Source organism: Ailuropoda melanoleuca, chromosome 3, assembly GCF_002007445.2.
Source record: "Ailuropoda melanoleuca isolate Jingjing chromosome 3, ASM200744v2, whole genome shotgun sequence".
NCBI lineage: Eukaryota > Metazoa > Chordata > Mammalia > Carnivora > Ursidae > Ailuropoda > Ailuropoda melanoleuca.
The window spans coordinates 22,591,336-22,607,734 of record NC_048220.1 but is presented as its reverse complement, the minus strand read 5'-3'; the positions used below and the strand labels follow the sequence as shown (position 1 = coordinate 22,607,734).

Sequence of the window (16,399 nt, the reverse complement as noted above, 5' to 3'; positions counted from 1 at the left end):
CCTTGAGTTTAGGGTTAATCCCCTAATCCTCTTGTCATCTGGCTTTGAAGACCCAGACATGATGTGCTGGGAAATCTTAACAATACAGCTGTTTTCCTCCTGCCTTTAACTGAACCATATAAATGAGATAAAGTGTTCAAAATGGTTGATTTGTGCTCAGTAAATGGGAGCCAGTAACAGCATACATGCTACATAAGGCATCACTTTAGTTAGCTGTATTTTGTCATTCCCAGTGAAGACTTTAATTGCAGAATGGTGTCTTGCTAGCAAAAATGAAAGTGGTTAAAGTTTTTAAAATTCAAATGAATGAATGAAAAACTGTAAGAAAGGTTGTTAAAGAAGCATTAGTTTTAAGAGCAGCTCAGATATGAAAAACTTAGAATTTAGATGTCAGAATTTCAGTAATGATTAGTGCCGGATGTTAGCAAAGCTTTGATCTCAACTGTACCAAATGGCCCATAAATCGAGCTTGTGGACTTCCTTGTGTAGCCTCCTCCAGCATTTGGGGCCTGAGGAACTCTGACGCAGGGGGCTTCTCCTGCTCCTGTGCTGCTGGCCCAAGACACCGTGTGTCCTGGGCTCACTGTCAGGACACGGGCAGGGGCAGAAGGCCGGCAGCTGGCGGCCTCAGCAGGCTATGCCGCATCTGCCCCAGCTCTGCATGTGCTTTGTGTGAGGACCTGGCCATGCTGAGCTCTGCTCAGCTTGGTGCCTTCATGTCACGTTCTTCTTGGTTGTGGATGCTTTTGATCCCCATCTTGCTAACCCACAGAGCCAACATTTTCCCAGAAGCCACCAAATGCCATTCTTATTCTGAGTGACAGACGGAGGCTTTCCCTCTAAGCAAGGCTGCCTGGCCACGTGGAAGAGGAGGGGTGCCTTTGGTCTGTGGCAGTGCTCCAGCAGCCTTTTCCTGAGCCCGACACACAGCCTGAGACCCCAGAGCATGGCCTACGATGGACGTGACAAGGGTCCAGGGGTGAAATCTGAGGGTCCTCGTTTACAGTCTTGGAGCTGCTCTCAGACTACTTTTTGGGAGCTGAGAATCTGCAATAGATTTCTGGATTATGAAAAATATTACTCAGCACTCACATTCTATTGATTCAAAAATAAAGATTATGCAGTTGAACTGCACAGTAAAATACAGCTTTATGGAATGGTAATTTTTTACTTAAGTTCTTCTCCATTGTAGTGGAAGATAATGGATTCAGGAAGGGTACAATGAGGAATAAAGCTGTTGTATTGTATTGGTTAAATGACATTTAAAATGATTTGTCTGTCAAATTCATGGAAAGGTTATGAACAGTGAATGAAAAATCTAAAATTAATTCCCTACTTCAAGAAAGCGTGATTTATACCATAATAAAATTAGATTTTTAGTTAAAGAAATGTAGTCATTAAGTAATGCCCATGCACTAACTCTCATTTATAACCATCTGGTTTGAAGGTTTGGCAGCAAATAATCTCTTCCTTAGGCAGTGCATCCAAGGCCCCCGTGTCATTTCTGCCAGTGCATTTTGCTCTGTATCGCTCTGCTACAGCTTTTCGGGGGTGGCTTTTTCAAGTACGAGAGAGACAGGTGGTTATTTAACCTCAAGAATGGATGGAGCCATTGAACTCCTTTGCCTTCCCAGATGACCCTCTCCTCCTCAGTCATCTCCGTGGACAGTGATAGCGGCGACAACGGCCACCATTGGAGGACACCTGCACGTTACCCACCATGCTAAGCATGGTCCGGGCCTATTTTTACTTGGCCTGATCACTACCACGACTGTGTGAGGAAGGCACTGAGCCCGCCTTTATTTTACAGATGAACACGCTGAGGCTTAGGCAGATGAGGGTGTCCGCCCAAGGTGGCAGGGGCCCGGCTGGCAGGAATAAGCCAGGATCCAGCCCACATTCTCCAGCTTCAGAGTCTCAACGTTTAATCCCTGTCATAGGCCTCCTGCGTCCTGGCTGAGCGTTTGCTCTGAGGCAGCAGAGTGTGGCGGTAGCATTTCTGAGACTGACCCATTGCCCTGACTCGGCCCCTTAGCACTCTTGTGATGGTGAGCATGCTGCAGCCTTTCCCTCAGTCTAAACTTCTCCTCTGCGTATCAGGGAGTGTGATTTATGCTCTCTATTTAACAGACTCCTGATTGGTACAGTTGGGTACTTTGTCCGAGTTCATCTTTTAATTGTAATGGAAGCATATCAGAAATACAGGAAGCAGTACACACCTCACGCGTAGAGCTCAATGGATTTTTACACAGTGGACACACCCATGTGACCTCCAAGGAGATAACAATTGAGAACGTTCCCAGCACCCCAGAAACCACCTTGGTGTCCCCTCAGTCATTATCCTATCAAAGGTGACCACCAGAGATTGCTTCTCTTTGTTTCCGAACATTATAAAAACAAAATCCTACAAACTGCACTGTTCTGTGTCTTTCACTGGACGTGAAAGTTGAAATCCCGTCTGTGAGGCCGATTTAAGTTACTGCTTCTGTTCCTTGTCATAGCGGTGAAGTTTCCCACAGTGCGGCCACGCCGGCATTCCTGTGGCCCTGCTTCTGGCGGTGGGCATCTGGCTGGCCCCCTGCTCTCACCTGTTGCGCGCGGAGCCGGGCTGCGCAGGCGCGGACGCTGTTCGATGCGCACGCGAACCAGCTTCTGTTGGGCGCTTACCTGGGAGAGGAACCCCTGAGTCAGGACAAAGGAATTCACACTGTTAAAAAAAAAAAAATTAATAGAGGGAATTGGTTGAACAGGTATTAAAGGATTAAAAAGGCAAAAAAGGACCCCCTGAGAGGACTAAGAACTCCAACAGCAGGGAGCCCCATCGAAATGACACTCAGACCAATGAGGAGAGTCCTGCTGGGGCTGGTTCCTCAAGACTTAAGAAATCACAGTTGCTCCGTGTCCTTGTACGCATTTGATGTTACCGTTGTTGGTGGTTTTTGTTTTTGTTTTTGTTTTTTTGTTTTTTTTTTCCCCTGTGCTGTATAGCAGTATCCCACTGTGGTTTTAACTTGTGAAGTTCCTTTCCAAGTCCTTAGCTCATTTTTCAAGTACGTGATTCGTATTTGTTTTATTTGCACAAGTATTGTCTATATTCTGCACAAGTGCTCTGTCAGCTTTGTGTTGTAAATGCAGTCCCCTGATGGCTTGACTCTTCACTGTCTTAATACTGTCTTCTAATGAACAGAAGTCTTCATTTAATAAAGTCCAGCCCATCATTCTTTTCTTTTATAGTGCTACCTTTCACAACCTATTTAAGAAATACTGGCTTGCTTAAAGGTCATGAAGATAAGCTCTTAAGGTATCTTCTGGAGACTTTAATTGTTGTACCTTTCACATTGACATCTGCAGTTCCCCCGGAAGTGACTTTTAAGTATGTTACAAGGTAGGAGGTTGAGGTTCGTTTTTTTCAAAAAAAGTTTACCCAATTGATTTAACCCCCTCAGTGGAAAAAGCCATCCTTTTCCCATTGTATTGCATGCACACTTTTGTCATCCACTCAGAAGCTGTGTATGTGTGATTTCCTGCTCAATTTCAAATTCTATGTCCTTTCCTTCCTGACTGACTTCCTTCCTTCCTTCCTTCCTTCCTTCCTTCCTTCCTTCCTTCCTTCCTCAGTCTTCTTAGGGATCCATCAAGTTTATTCATCTTTTCAAAGAACCAACTTTTGGCTTTAAATTTTTATGGTATATATTTCCCCCCATTGCATTGATTTCTGCTACTATCATATTTGTTTCCTACTACTTTTTGCGGACTTAAATTGTCCTTCTCCTTGCTTTCAGAGACAGGTGCTTAGGTCATCGATTTCTAGCCTTTATTGTTTTCTAACATATGCATTTCAGATTATATTTCCCTTGAAGCATTGCTTTATCCACATCCCACAATTTTTTAAAGGCTATAATTCAATTGTCCCTCATTCCAAAATACCTTATTTCTCTTGTGATTTTCTTTTGAAAATTATGTGATATACTTATAAATCCACGGGTCAAATATTTGGAGTTTTTTCTCCATACCCTCCTGTTACCGACTTCTAATTTAATTTCACTGTAGTTGCAAAGCTGTATTTGTTCTTTATATGATTTTAATAATTTGAAACTTGCTGGAACTTCTTGATGGCTCAGCGTATGGTCAGTTTTTATAAATGTTCGGTGGACAGTTGAGGTGAAGGTATAGTATGCAGTTGTCATTCAGTGTTTGATGTACATCTTCATCATCAACCCAGAAACTGGGAAGATGTTTCCTGCTCCATTTCAAATTCTCTGTCCATTTTCTTTCTTTCTTCCCTTCCCTTCTCTTCCCTTTCCTTCCCTCCTCTTCCCGTGCCTCCCCCTCCCCTTCTTTCCTTCCTTCTTCCCTTCTTTCTTTTCTCTCTCTCTTTCAGAGATACATGTAGGTCAAGTTTGTCAATGGTGAGGTTCAAATTTTGGAGATCCTTACTGATTTATTTCCTCTACTTACTCTGTCACATAGCGACAGATGTTCCTTTAATCCTTGGACCATTATTGTAGGTTTTTCCATTTCTTCTTTTAGTTTTGACTTTTTGATGTTCAAGCTATGCTATTGCTCTTCTGCAAGTTTAGGGTTGCTAAGCACTCCTGTTAAGTTGTCTTGTTATTGTTATGAACCATCCCTTTTTGTCACTAATAATAATTCTTGCTTTGGAGTCTATTTTATTTATACCAGCTTTCTTCTGGTTAGAATTAATAATCTTTACCCTTTCTATCTTTTCATGTTCCACTTTTTTGGTATCCTTTTACTTATGGTATGTCTCTTATAAGCAGCATATTGCTGGATTTTGTTTTATCTATTCTGTCAAACTTTGTGTTTTAGTTGGATTATTTAGTCTACTTTTATTTAAATGAAATTAAATCTAACACATTATTCTCTCTATTCTTTTTTCTCTTTTTTCCTACCCTTTCTTGTCTTCCTTTGGATCAGTCAGGTTTTTTGTTACCCAACTCCTTTGGCCTTACAGTACTAATTTTACCACTTTTTGAACAATAAAAAGCCATTCTGGTACTTCAGTTCCATTTGACTTCCTGACCTTTTGTGATCATATTGTCATGTACTTTTCTCCAAATTTTATTACCTTAAAGGCCATTATTGTTGTACTAAGCAGACTAAAATAGATTTATCCCTTTTTAACCCTTACTGATGCTCTTTATTCCTTCTTGCAAAAATATGCACTCATCTGAAAAAAATTTCCTCTTGTCCACAGTGTTCCCTTTTGCTGCTTTTAGTGGTAATCTGCTGGCAGTGGATTCTTTCCATTTTTGTTTATCTAGATAAATCTTTTTTTTGCCCTGTGAATACCTGTATTTTCACCGGCGATAGAATTCTAGCTTTCAGAATTGTGAAGATGTCATTCTGTTATTTTCATTTCCATTATCGGTTCCATGATTATTTTCTCCTGCAAAGTCGTCTGTGGTCTTGCTCTTGCTCCCTTGTAGGTGATAAATAAGTCTTCTCCATCCCCATCACCCACCTGCTGGCTGATTTCGAGATTTTCTTTTTGTCTTTGAATATTAGACTGTTTTTCTATGAGTACCTAGCATTGGTTTTCTTTCTGTCTTGCTTAGGGTTTATAGAGATTGCTTAATCTTTGGTTTGATGTTTTTCATAAATTTCAGAAAATCCCCAGTTGACATCTCTTCAAATATTTATTCTACCTAATTTCCTCTCTCCTTTCACTTTGACACTTAAATTACATGCTTGTTGGAGATTTACCCCATTTCCTCTGATGTCTCTTATACTCTTTTCTTTATTTTTCACTCTTTATTTTCTCCTCTCAGATCTTCACTCTTTTTATTTTCTGCTGATCTAGCTTCCAGCTTACTATTCTTCTTTTTAGTTGTGTGTAATCTGTTAAACCCATCTGTTGACTTCTTTGTTGTTTAACTTTTAATTCTAGAATTTTCATTTGATTCCTTTGTAATGGGTTGTAATTCTGTGATGAAATTCCGCGTCTTTTATTTTACTGGGCAGATTAGTCATCATTATTCTAGAGCTTGTGTTTGATAATTCTAAAATCTGGATAAAGTGTGGGTCTCTCTCTGCTGTATTTTGTATTGGATTTTAGTCCTTTGATCTTATTTCCTGCCATACCTAGTAAATGTGGATTGGGTGTTGAACATTATGTATGAAAAATCTTAAAGCCTGTGGATATTTTTGTCTTCCAGAGAGGATTTACTTCTCTTTGTTAGACATAAAATACTGGAGAATCATCTTGGTCTGCTAGGAACTGAAATTCTTGGAGAGTATATGATCTCAACTCAAAGTCAGTTGCATTTACCAGAGCCACTCTTTCTTGGCAAGCCTAATTTTTGTCTCCCTAACACCATAATAAGTACCAAAATCTATGCTTAGTTTTTCAGCTGATTTGAGACCAATTTTTTGCTTATTTTTCATCCTCTTGCCCTTTATATGTGCAGCTCAGACATAATTATATAACTCAAGAGGAAGCTGGTTGCAGATTATTGGGTTCACTTCTTTCTGGTTTCCTTTTCCAGGATTTCAGACCCTCGGGTTCTAGCTCCTTTGGTAGCCCGAATCTGGTATCTCTCAACTCAGTGAAACTTCTTTCAGCTCTAGAGCACTGACTTTTTGTTTGACTTTTATGCAAAACAGCCAATGCCCCGCGGGGAAAATTAGCACCTCAGAGGACTTCTGCTCTCTGAATATTGACTCTTAAGTTCTGACTGCATTTGTTTCTCTGATATGCCTTCGAAAACTTAAAAAAAAAAAAACCCAGCTTCTATAGTTGTTTTTAGCAGAAAGATGGGTCTAATGCAAGTTCTTCTTCCGTAGCCTGAGGTAGAAGGACACCCCATCTGATTTCACACTACCTCATGAATTAAGCAGAGTTGTGCATAAACTTTGTTATGTGCGTAAACTTTGAAATTTAAATCCCAGCTGGCCACTGACCAGTATGTGAGAACTTGGACAAGCTTAACCCTTTTGACCTTTTATTTCCTCACCTTTTAATCAATATGTGAGAAATGAAGTTGGAGAGACATTTAAAGATCAGTTAATTCCACTTACTTAAACTGTTTCAGAGCATAGTAAAAGAAAAACTTCTGAATTCATTATGTGAAGCTGGTATCATTTTCGTTCCTAAATCTGAGGGGAAAATGGCACCTAAAAATAATAGAGCAATCTCATTTATGAATGTTAATGCAAAAAACATATTTAAAATCATAATAAACAGAATCCATCAATATTTTTTAAGAAGGTTATCATGATTAAGAAATGCTTATTCCAGAAATACAGAGGTAGGTGAATACCATGAATTCTGCTATAGCTAAGGAGAATTTTAATAGATCTAAGGAGAAAAAGAATCATGACAATCTCCCTAAATTCAGAAAAGTATTTGATAAAATTCAACACACATTGTATTTTTTATTCAACAAATACGCATTGAGCGTCTGCTCTCTTAATAGCACTGAGGATGCAAGAATGAAAAAGATCCTGGTGCCAACCCAACTCACATTCCAGTGGAGGGAAACAGTCAATAAATAAACAAGTAAAAGGACAAGCTAGAACATCCATTTATTTTCAAGACTCAATAAAATGTGCATGGATTTCATTAATTTGATGAACATACCTTGGGCCAAAAGCCAGCATTTTGTTTCCCTGAATCAGGAAACACTAAAGATTTTCTTCTTAAAGTTAGAAACAAGACCAGTATGCCCATGGACAGGCCAAGTTTCCACAACACTTAACATTAGATTGAGGAATTAGCTGAAGCAATCAGACAAGAGAAAGACATGAGAGACCTAAGAATTGTAAAGAAAGAGATAAAAATCAGCTATTTGAAGATTACATAATATATAAAAGGAAACCCCCAAAGAATCGATGGAATAACTATTAACAAACAATAAGACATTTAGCCAAGTGGCTGGTTAAAAATCCATATATAAAAATCAATTGCACACACACATACAAATAAAAAGCAGTTAGAAGATATAATGAAAGAGAAATTCTATTTATGATAACGAAAGATATACAAAAACGAAATATTCAGAAGACATAGAGGAAAACTATAAAATAACTCTTGAAAGAAAGAAAGAAACAAATGATGAAAAATACCATGTTGTTAGATAAGATACAACATAATGCAGATGTCAGCTTTCCTTAATTTGTAAGTTTTGTGCAATTGCAATAAGACATCCCTAATGCCTTCTTCTTGAGATGTACAAGTTGCTTATGGATTTCCCCTGTTCCAAAAATACTAGTTACTTCCAGGGATGTGGTGCCAGCCCCTGCAGCAGAGAGCTGGGGAGCGGTGGGGAGGGGCTGGCCATGCTGTGTGGGTCATGTGCAGCTTACATAACTCTCAGAACACTTAACGCTGTCCGTGGTCCCTCTTCTGAACCCTGACCTGGTGAGTACCCCTTCAGGAACCAGCATTCGAGAAGCTCATTTGGTTAACTGCTGTGCTGATGGGCTGCAGGCCTATAGCATGTGTCTTCCATTGGTTTCCACTTGGGCTTTTGACTCATTACAGGTGGTAGTCAGAGAATGTAATTTGGGGAGGGGGATGCACTTTCAGGTGCCTCCTCAGTTTCATCCCTCATATTGCCTCTGCCTTCTGATCCCAAAGGGTATTAGACAAGAATGCTAAGGTTTGAAAGACAACACCATTTGCTACAAAAGTGCTGGTGCTGAATGTTCTTCTTTGTCATGATGGCAAGAAGTTGGTGCAAGTTAGGTATTTTATTTTCTCTTCTTTGGTTGCTAGCATGGATTTTCAACTTATTCTTGATATTAGACTTTGTATCCTAAACTGGTTATTTATGATGAATTGTACATACTTTTTATTAGTTGTGAAAACACAGTATATGTTTCCAGCCTTTCCCTCCCATTGCTTCTCACTGGGTCTTTCCTGCTTCTTGAGCATACCCTGCCCTCTCCCCCTCACCCTGCCTTTTCTTAAGCTTTTCTCTTTTCCTGGTGTACCCTCCCTCCCTTACTCCTATCTGAAAGCCTGCCCATTCTGCAGTGCTATTTCAAATGTTCTTTTAAAAACCTTTTTCTTTATGTATCTGCCTGAATATGAATATACTGGTATTTTTCAAGGTAAAATCACCCCATTACTTCTCAGTAATTTGCGTTTGTTCTGTAGCCTCCTGTTCAACTATGAATGTTTTCTTTTATCTTTTTTTCAGCCATGAATGTTTTCAATGCAGGAATTCTGTCTGTTTTGGTTATATAACTTCTCACTTTGCTTATTGGCCTACACAAACAGGAAGATGGAATTGAATTTAAAAAAATACCCAAGGGCTTAATTTAGTCCAATGTCAGGGACTGACCATCCAAATTGTCTGTAAGATCCCACCCTTTGGAAATTACTGAGTTGAGCACAGTCAATTACTAGATCATGCCAGTGACTCACTCAGAAGCATTGGTGGTCTTCATTATGGTACCACGAATCACAACCTACTGCAGGTCAGATAGTTCTGACTCCTGTCCACTTGTGTTTTCCCAAGCCCTACAGCACCTACAGTCTAGGTGGGAGATGTGATATCAGTCTGGGACGGGGTCTTCCTTAACACTTGGTAACAGTCCAGATTCCACATAAGGAGGACCATGAGAGTTGTCTCTGTTCATTAAAAGTTGAATGATTGGGGCACCTGGGTGGTGCATTCATTTAAGTGTCTGGCTCTTGATTTCAGGTCAGGTCATGATCTCAGGGTTGTGAGATTGAGTCCCGAGTCAGCCTCCCTACTAGGCATAGAGCCTGCTTAAGATTCTCTTTCTCCCTTTCCCTGTGGCCCTCCCCCCACTCACTCTCTTAAAAAAAACAAACTTGAATGAATAATATATTTTTTGATTAAGCTGCCAAAGCAACAAGTTGTTTACCTTTACGTGTGTGTGTTTGTGTGTGTGTGTTGGGAGTTTAGTAGAGCCAACATTGCTGAATGTCAGTCACATTCTTATGAAATTGTTCATCTTTTTTGTGAATAAATGGCTAGCAGAGATGGGATATTTGCAAGTATCTGTACATATGAATTATTCTTCAAAAACACAAAGTCTTTCTTTTCTTGCAGGAGTCCAGAAGCGTTGAAGTCACAAGAAGAGAAGGTAGGGAAAATGCATTCGTACCCATTTCGTTCTCAGTGTTGACATTTTGGAAGTAGTTTGTTGAAGCTAAGATGAACTCCAGACTGTGGGCAGCCTGTTCTTTGAACAATAATTCACGTGGCCTTTTCTGGGTGCTGACTATTTGGTACTTGCCTCGAAGCACTGTAAGAAGTGACAGCTAGGACTGCTTGAGAGAACTATGTCTTCTACTTTCAACTATCTGAAGTGGGGTCTAGGGACCTGGCTTCTTCATGATCATGTTTGCAGTCTTGAGAGAAGCCTCATTTTTGAGTGGAGTATGAAGTGATTATTTGGTTTCATCCAGGAAAAACAACATCAGCAATAAAAAAATGGTTTATGATTTGAAGTATTTCAATAACTGGGAGAAGATGCCACTGTGAAAAATATTTGTGATTAGATTTTTACAGCTTTAGCTAAGCTGAAATAGAAATAACCAATTAATGTCCCTTTTGCAACAATTCCATTATGTTCATTTTCCCCATCGGTTCCTCTAGCACATCTGTGTTCAGGTCTCTGAGATAAGTATTCGTGAGTGGTGATTTCTGAAACCTTTCCTTAAAAATTGAACTTTCCCTTACTTACTTTCAGCAGTACCTACTGTCGAATAAGATGTCCTTTCTATGTTTTGGGGAATCTTTGCCAGTCATCTCTTTATTGCAGGGCTAGGAGGAGGAAGTTGGGAATCAAAGTGAGTTCTTGGTCTAGGGTCCGGCCTTTGGTTTTAACCTTAATGACAAACTTCTCTGTAGCACCATCTCCAAAAAGAATGGTGATCTAAAAGTTGTGAGCAAATTCCACCTTGACTTCTAAATGTAATGCATCCTTGGCTCCTGATTCATTCTTATTTTAAGCACCACAGTGAAAGACCTAGAATGGCCATGTTATCAGATTATGTTTCTAGAGCTGGAGACCGAAGCCTTCCATACTATCTGTATGGTAAACTAATCCACCCGGTTGTGTGCTGCTACCCATGGTGCTAGAACCCTGGATTCAAAGGAACTGGGTAATCTGGCTCTAGGACGAACTTTGTGGCTTCCGTTCCCACACGTTGTCGTCTCTGGTTTTGGGCTCCGTGTCCTCTGAACTGCATCTGTGGGGTCAGCTGCGTTGTGTCGATATCAAAACCAAATGAAATTGGATGGATATGGGTGGAGCCAGGAGGACATGTTTCTTATTGATGACTGTGTAAATTGGAGAGAAATAGCCATAAGCAGTAAAGTCTGCATGAAATTTGGTTTTGAGTGTTAATTAATTCATGTCAGTAGCCCTGAGTATGAATGTTCAGAACCAATTTGCTTTATGAAATCACATATAAACCTAACTGTTCTGGAATCTTACCTTCCTTGCATTAGAAATGTTTCCAAATAGTAAGTCTGGGGTATGAGAGAATCATGTGTATTTTTACTCAGAGGCCTTAAAAGGCTGGATTGGACCCCAGGCTCCAAATCTGCCGAAAGCTGATGCTGTGGGAGGATGAGCCAAGGTGTGGTTGAGTCGTGCTCTACTCATCTGTCACCTTGTCCTCTTTGGAAGTAGCAGCTCTCATGATGGGCTGACTGGGAGTGTATGCTTTGAGTTTGTACTGGCAAATTTGTCCTGACATCACATAAACTGTTTCCCCTCCATTGTGAACTGATGTCTTTCTTGCTTGTTTCTGTCAGAGTTGAGGGTTTGAGAGTTCCTGAAATAGCGTGGTGCCTTAATGCCAGTGCGTGTAACGGGGCAGGCAGGAAGGAAGAGTGGGACCTTACAGGTTGGTTCCACGTATTTTCAGGCCTGAGAATTCACTTGCTTGAATGGTGGGGTGGTTAATCTTCTCCAGAAGAGTGTACAAGTATAAAAATAATAAAAATGCTCCAAATATTTCAATAAATGTTTATTCCTACAGACAAAAATAAGACCTTATTGTCTCTCAACCAACACTTAGGGTTATTTTACAGTTGGAAATGAAAGAGGAACAAATAAGTAACACTGAATTTTTCTGCCCAGTTTACCAGGCCCAGGAGATTTTGGAAAGGTGTCAGGAGGTAGCCTCTGGGTCACATAATCCAAGATGTCTTCCCATTTTTTGTTTTAATACTACATCTGACTGAGGAGTATCTTCTCTATCCCAGATTCAGTGGTACAAATGGATGACCAGCCACAAGTTCATACAACATGACTTTTGGAAAGTGTTGACTAAGTCTGTAAAGTGCTAAGTGAGAGGGACTAAATTGGCAGTGGGAATGGAGTCCAGGATAAATCACAGTGGGGCTGGAGATTGTAGTGGTGACTCGAATGTACTCTGTGCCTTGGACCTGTTCTCTGCCTTATTTCCAGCCTTGGATCTAGTGTTGTCATGATTCCCAGATTGTGGCCCACTTTTTTGCCTCTAGCTTTAATCGCACCGTTCACGTACCCCAAATGCTCTTTGTCCCTAATCTTCGTTAAATGCCACCTCTCTCTCATTCCTTCCAACTCTTTCTTAACATGTTCAGCTTAACCTACCTTATTTTGGAGTTAAGGGATCCTATCAGGCCATTTCCTAAGAACGGAAACCCTCCCCTCGTTCATTCCAGATTCTTTATGGCCCTAGTCCAAGGTTCTAATTGCTCAACGATTATTTTCTGTATTATGTGCAAGGTACACACTGCTAAACGTGGCTTGTCTTTTCATTCTGATTCTGTTCCAGTGATAGACAAGTGAGGCACTGAGTGCCTTGGCTCTAGAAATGCACTTTTTAAGGAGTGTTCTGTGGATATGCATTGGATATTCCTAATTGATCAAAGTGCTCCATGTTCAGATAAGCTTCATGTGTCTCCCCAAAAGATATGTTGATATCCTACCTCAGAACCTGTGGATGTGACCTTATTTGGAAATAGTGTCTTGGCAGATGTGTAATCAAGTTAAGATGAGATTACCCAGGTTTTTAGGAGGGGCCTTAATCCAATAAGTAATATCAGAAGAGAACACAGGAGAGTGGAGAGTGCCATGTGATGATGGAGTAGAGAGGGGAGTGATGACTCTATGAACCAGGGAATGCCAGCATCCCTGGCAACCACTAGAAGCTAGGAAGAAGCAGGGAAGTACCCTCTAAAGCCTTCAGAGGGAGCATGGTTCTGCCAACACCTTGATTTCTGACCTCTGACCTCCAGAACTCTGAGAAAATACATTTCTCTGGTTTTAAACCATCCAGTTTGTGGAACTTTATTGTAGCAGCCCAGGGAAGATAATGTACATGGCCAATGCTGGACTCAATGTTGAGCTAATTGTTGAGACTAGCTTTTACTGCAGAACCTCTTAGAGCTTTAAGATGCTAAATATGCCTCTCAAAAGGGGGTGTAATATGCAGCGTTTCCCAAATTTAATTTCCCCTGGTGTCTTAATTTTGTGGTGTTTGATCATCTCAGGGCTGGCATTCCATGCAACATCCTTAGCAAGTCCTGCTCTAGAGAGTTCAGGCAGAGGGAGTGCTTCCTCAATGCCCAGGATGAGCCTGTGACTTGGTACCAGTAACTTCTAAGGGCTTTGCTTGCATGGACAGAATGGTGATGTAGTGATGATGAGAATAACTTCTCAGTTCTCGAGTTTTCAGAGAGCATTTAGTTTCTTTCCCTCCTGTGACCCTCAGCAACCCATGACAGGAAGAGTGTGGAGAGCACCTTACACATGAGACTCCTTCCTTCCTTTCCATGCTAATTTGTAACAATGACTCCCGCTGGACCAATGTCCCTTTCATGCACTTATCCTCTCTTGTATACACTCTTCTGCACGTTCATGCCCACTGCCATGGCTAGAAAGCTAAGAGGGACTCTTGGAAGAAAACTGTCTAGGGGTTATTTGAGTCCAAGTTAGATTAGCGGTAGGGCTCTCAGGAGGACCTGGAGGGAAACAGGTTGTACCAGTAGGTGTGGCAGGACTGCAGGATTGGTAAGATGTCTTCTGGGAAGGGCACATGCCTGTCACCACTGACCAAGCCCTTCCTTCTTCAGCGTAGTCCAGTGTTGTCCTCGTGCGCTGGGAGCCACCTGTGCTAGCTGCGTGGGGAAGGAGAGACGGTTACATCTTCATCTGCTTTCCATGGCACGTGTTTTTACACCTCCCTCTAGACATCTTCAATTTAATTTCAACTCTTTCTAAGGCTTCAGCCAAAGGTGCCAACCTCACCTCTCCAAAATGCTCCCATGTCCTTCTGAGGGCTGGTGCTGATTGTGACTGCCAGAACTCATCTGCTCAAACCAGTACTTTCCTCTAACTGATTCCATCACATTGAATTACAGCCATGAGAGAACACTTGAGTGAGCTGAGCAAGCGGCCAGGATAATTCAGCCCTTGTCAGCCGTCTCTTAGGAGCATGGAGTGAGCTCGAAACTATTCCAGATGTCTGCGACTGTGTTATGATTAGAGGCTGTGAGTTTTGGGGTGGGTACCAATGTCATACTGCATGATCCACCCTCCCAGGGATGGTTCTGTCACAGGTTGTAGTCCAGACCAGCCTGGCCTGGCTTCTGGCAGGACTGTGAGGGAGACCTGAGAGCTCGGAAGCTGCTGTCACACAGCTGGGGTGGCTCTGACTTCTTAGCAATGCAAATCTCCTAAATAAACATGACCTGCCAGTCCCCACTGTGTGAGTAGAGCCTCCCTTTCTGAAAACCCTTGGAATTAGCCCTTAATTGGCAGCTGCCTCTAATAGCCCCTTTATAGTTCTATGCATCTGGGTGAACTTCAGCTATCAAGAATTGCATTCTGTTTACCATTAATTCTGATTTTGTTTAGCAGATGTTTTCTGGATTTCTCCGTTGCCTGCATCATCTGTCTTGGTATAATGTGAACTGGCTGACTCTCTTCCATAAAACAGATTAATAAACTCCTAGCTTCTTTTGAGGTAACTTTAATAGCTGCAGATGCAGGGAATTTAGAAGGGAGCCATGCAAATTTGGCAGTGCCTGGGGTAGTAGGTTCTATTCAAATCAAGACTGCCATCTGGGCAGAGATGAAATTTCCATCACCATTCTGCCCTCACTCACCTACAGGGGAGCTTGCTGGTTCTCTCCTACAGTCCCTGGCCTCAAAAAGGTAAGAGTGGCATCTGTCTCTTTCTACTTCTGGCCCCACAGAAATTGGCTCTTTCTGGGTAGCACTGCCATTTTTCAGCTGCTGGAAAACTGTACTGTACCTGCGTGCCCCAGCTTGAGCGGGAAGTGGATGGCACAACTGAGTGATGTGTTCTGGTTGAAGACAATGATCCGATACCCAGTTGTGATCATGACCGTTTGGCAGGCAGTAGAATCCTACCTCTCTACTTACTCACAGGGTGACTTTGGTATGTTCCTCAATCTTATTGGCAAAACGGGGCATTGTAATAGTACAGACCATTCGTCCCAACTCTGGATTACAGTCAGCAAGTCAGTTTGCCCTGGCTAAAGCCTGGAAGTCTCATGAAACTTGAGAACCCAAGGGTGGCTCTGGCTTCAAAGCACAGCTGATAAAAGGCTTCTCCCTCTTTTTCCCTCCCTTGGCTTATTGGCCTCTTCCATGCAGCCTTACAGGATGGCTACAAGCAGTCCCACTTCAGTCCTGACTCTCACTAACCCAGAGGGTGCAACTGTTTCCCTCAGAATGACACCAGAAATGTCCCCGCAAGGACTCTGATTGGCAGGGCTTTGTATCAGGACTCAAGCCCTAAACCAGTCACTGCGGCAGGGAGGGGATGGAACACTGCGATTGGCTGGGTGAGATCACATGGTCTCTTTGGTGCTTATAAAAATCACCTTCACCCAAATGCCAGGGAATGGGGGCAGATTTGGTCCTCAGAGGAAGGCTGCTGAGCAACATGCAATCATTGCCCCTCTTGGCCCCATGGAGATGTGTGTGTGTGGGGGTTGGGTGTGGAGAGCCCCCGGCACAGCCTGAGTAGTGGCATTGGTGCCTGGGGTTAGTGTTCTCCATTATGGCTCCTCCTGTCTTCTATGTGTAGGTCTGGCCTTAGACATAGAGTGAGGACTGACTCAGGTCACCAAGTCGATCCCTCTGTCTCCAAGCAGCCTTGTATGTGACCTTGCATGTTGTGGCCTGTTGACCTTGAAGAATTATCTGGAACTTAGCCCATTCTCATCCTCTCCTCTGTCAGAGTCTTGAACTTTTTGCTCAAATTCTTCATTTCACAATCAGAAGAAACAAACAACTGTCTTCTTGGTGATATCTTTAAGAACTTAAGGGCAACACATAAAATTTCTCTCCCCAGATTAAGGTTCCCTGGGCACTGCTGTCAGAATTATCCTTGAGCATCATAGTGACCAACCCCTCAATTACTCCA

The 16,399-nt window shown here is 41.9% G+C and overlaps 1 protein-coding gene across 1 annotated transcript in view; it reads left to right on the top strand.

The window, feature by feature from the left end:
• Positions 1–16,399, top strand: part of FSTL4 (follistatin like 4) — a 602,689-nt gene that overhangs the window by 231,216 nt on the left and 355,074 nt on the right. The window contains exon 7 of the mRNA XM_019799110.2: positions 10,050–10,083. Within this exon, the coding sequence (XP_019654669.1) occupies positions 10,050–10,083 (34 nt within the window). The remainder of the gene's footprint in view (positions 1–10,049; positions 10,084–16,399) is intronic.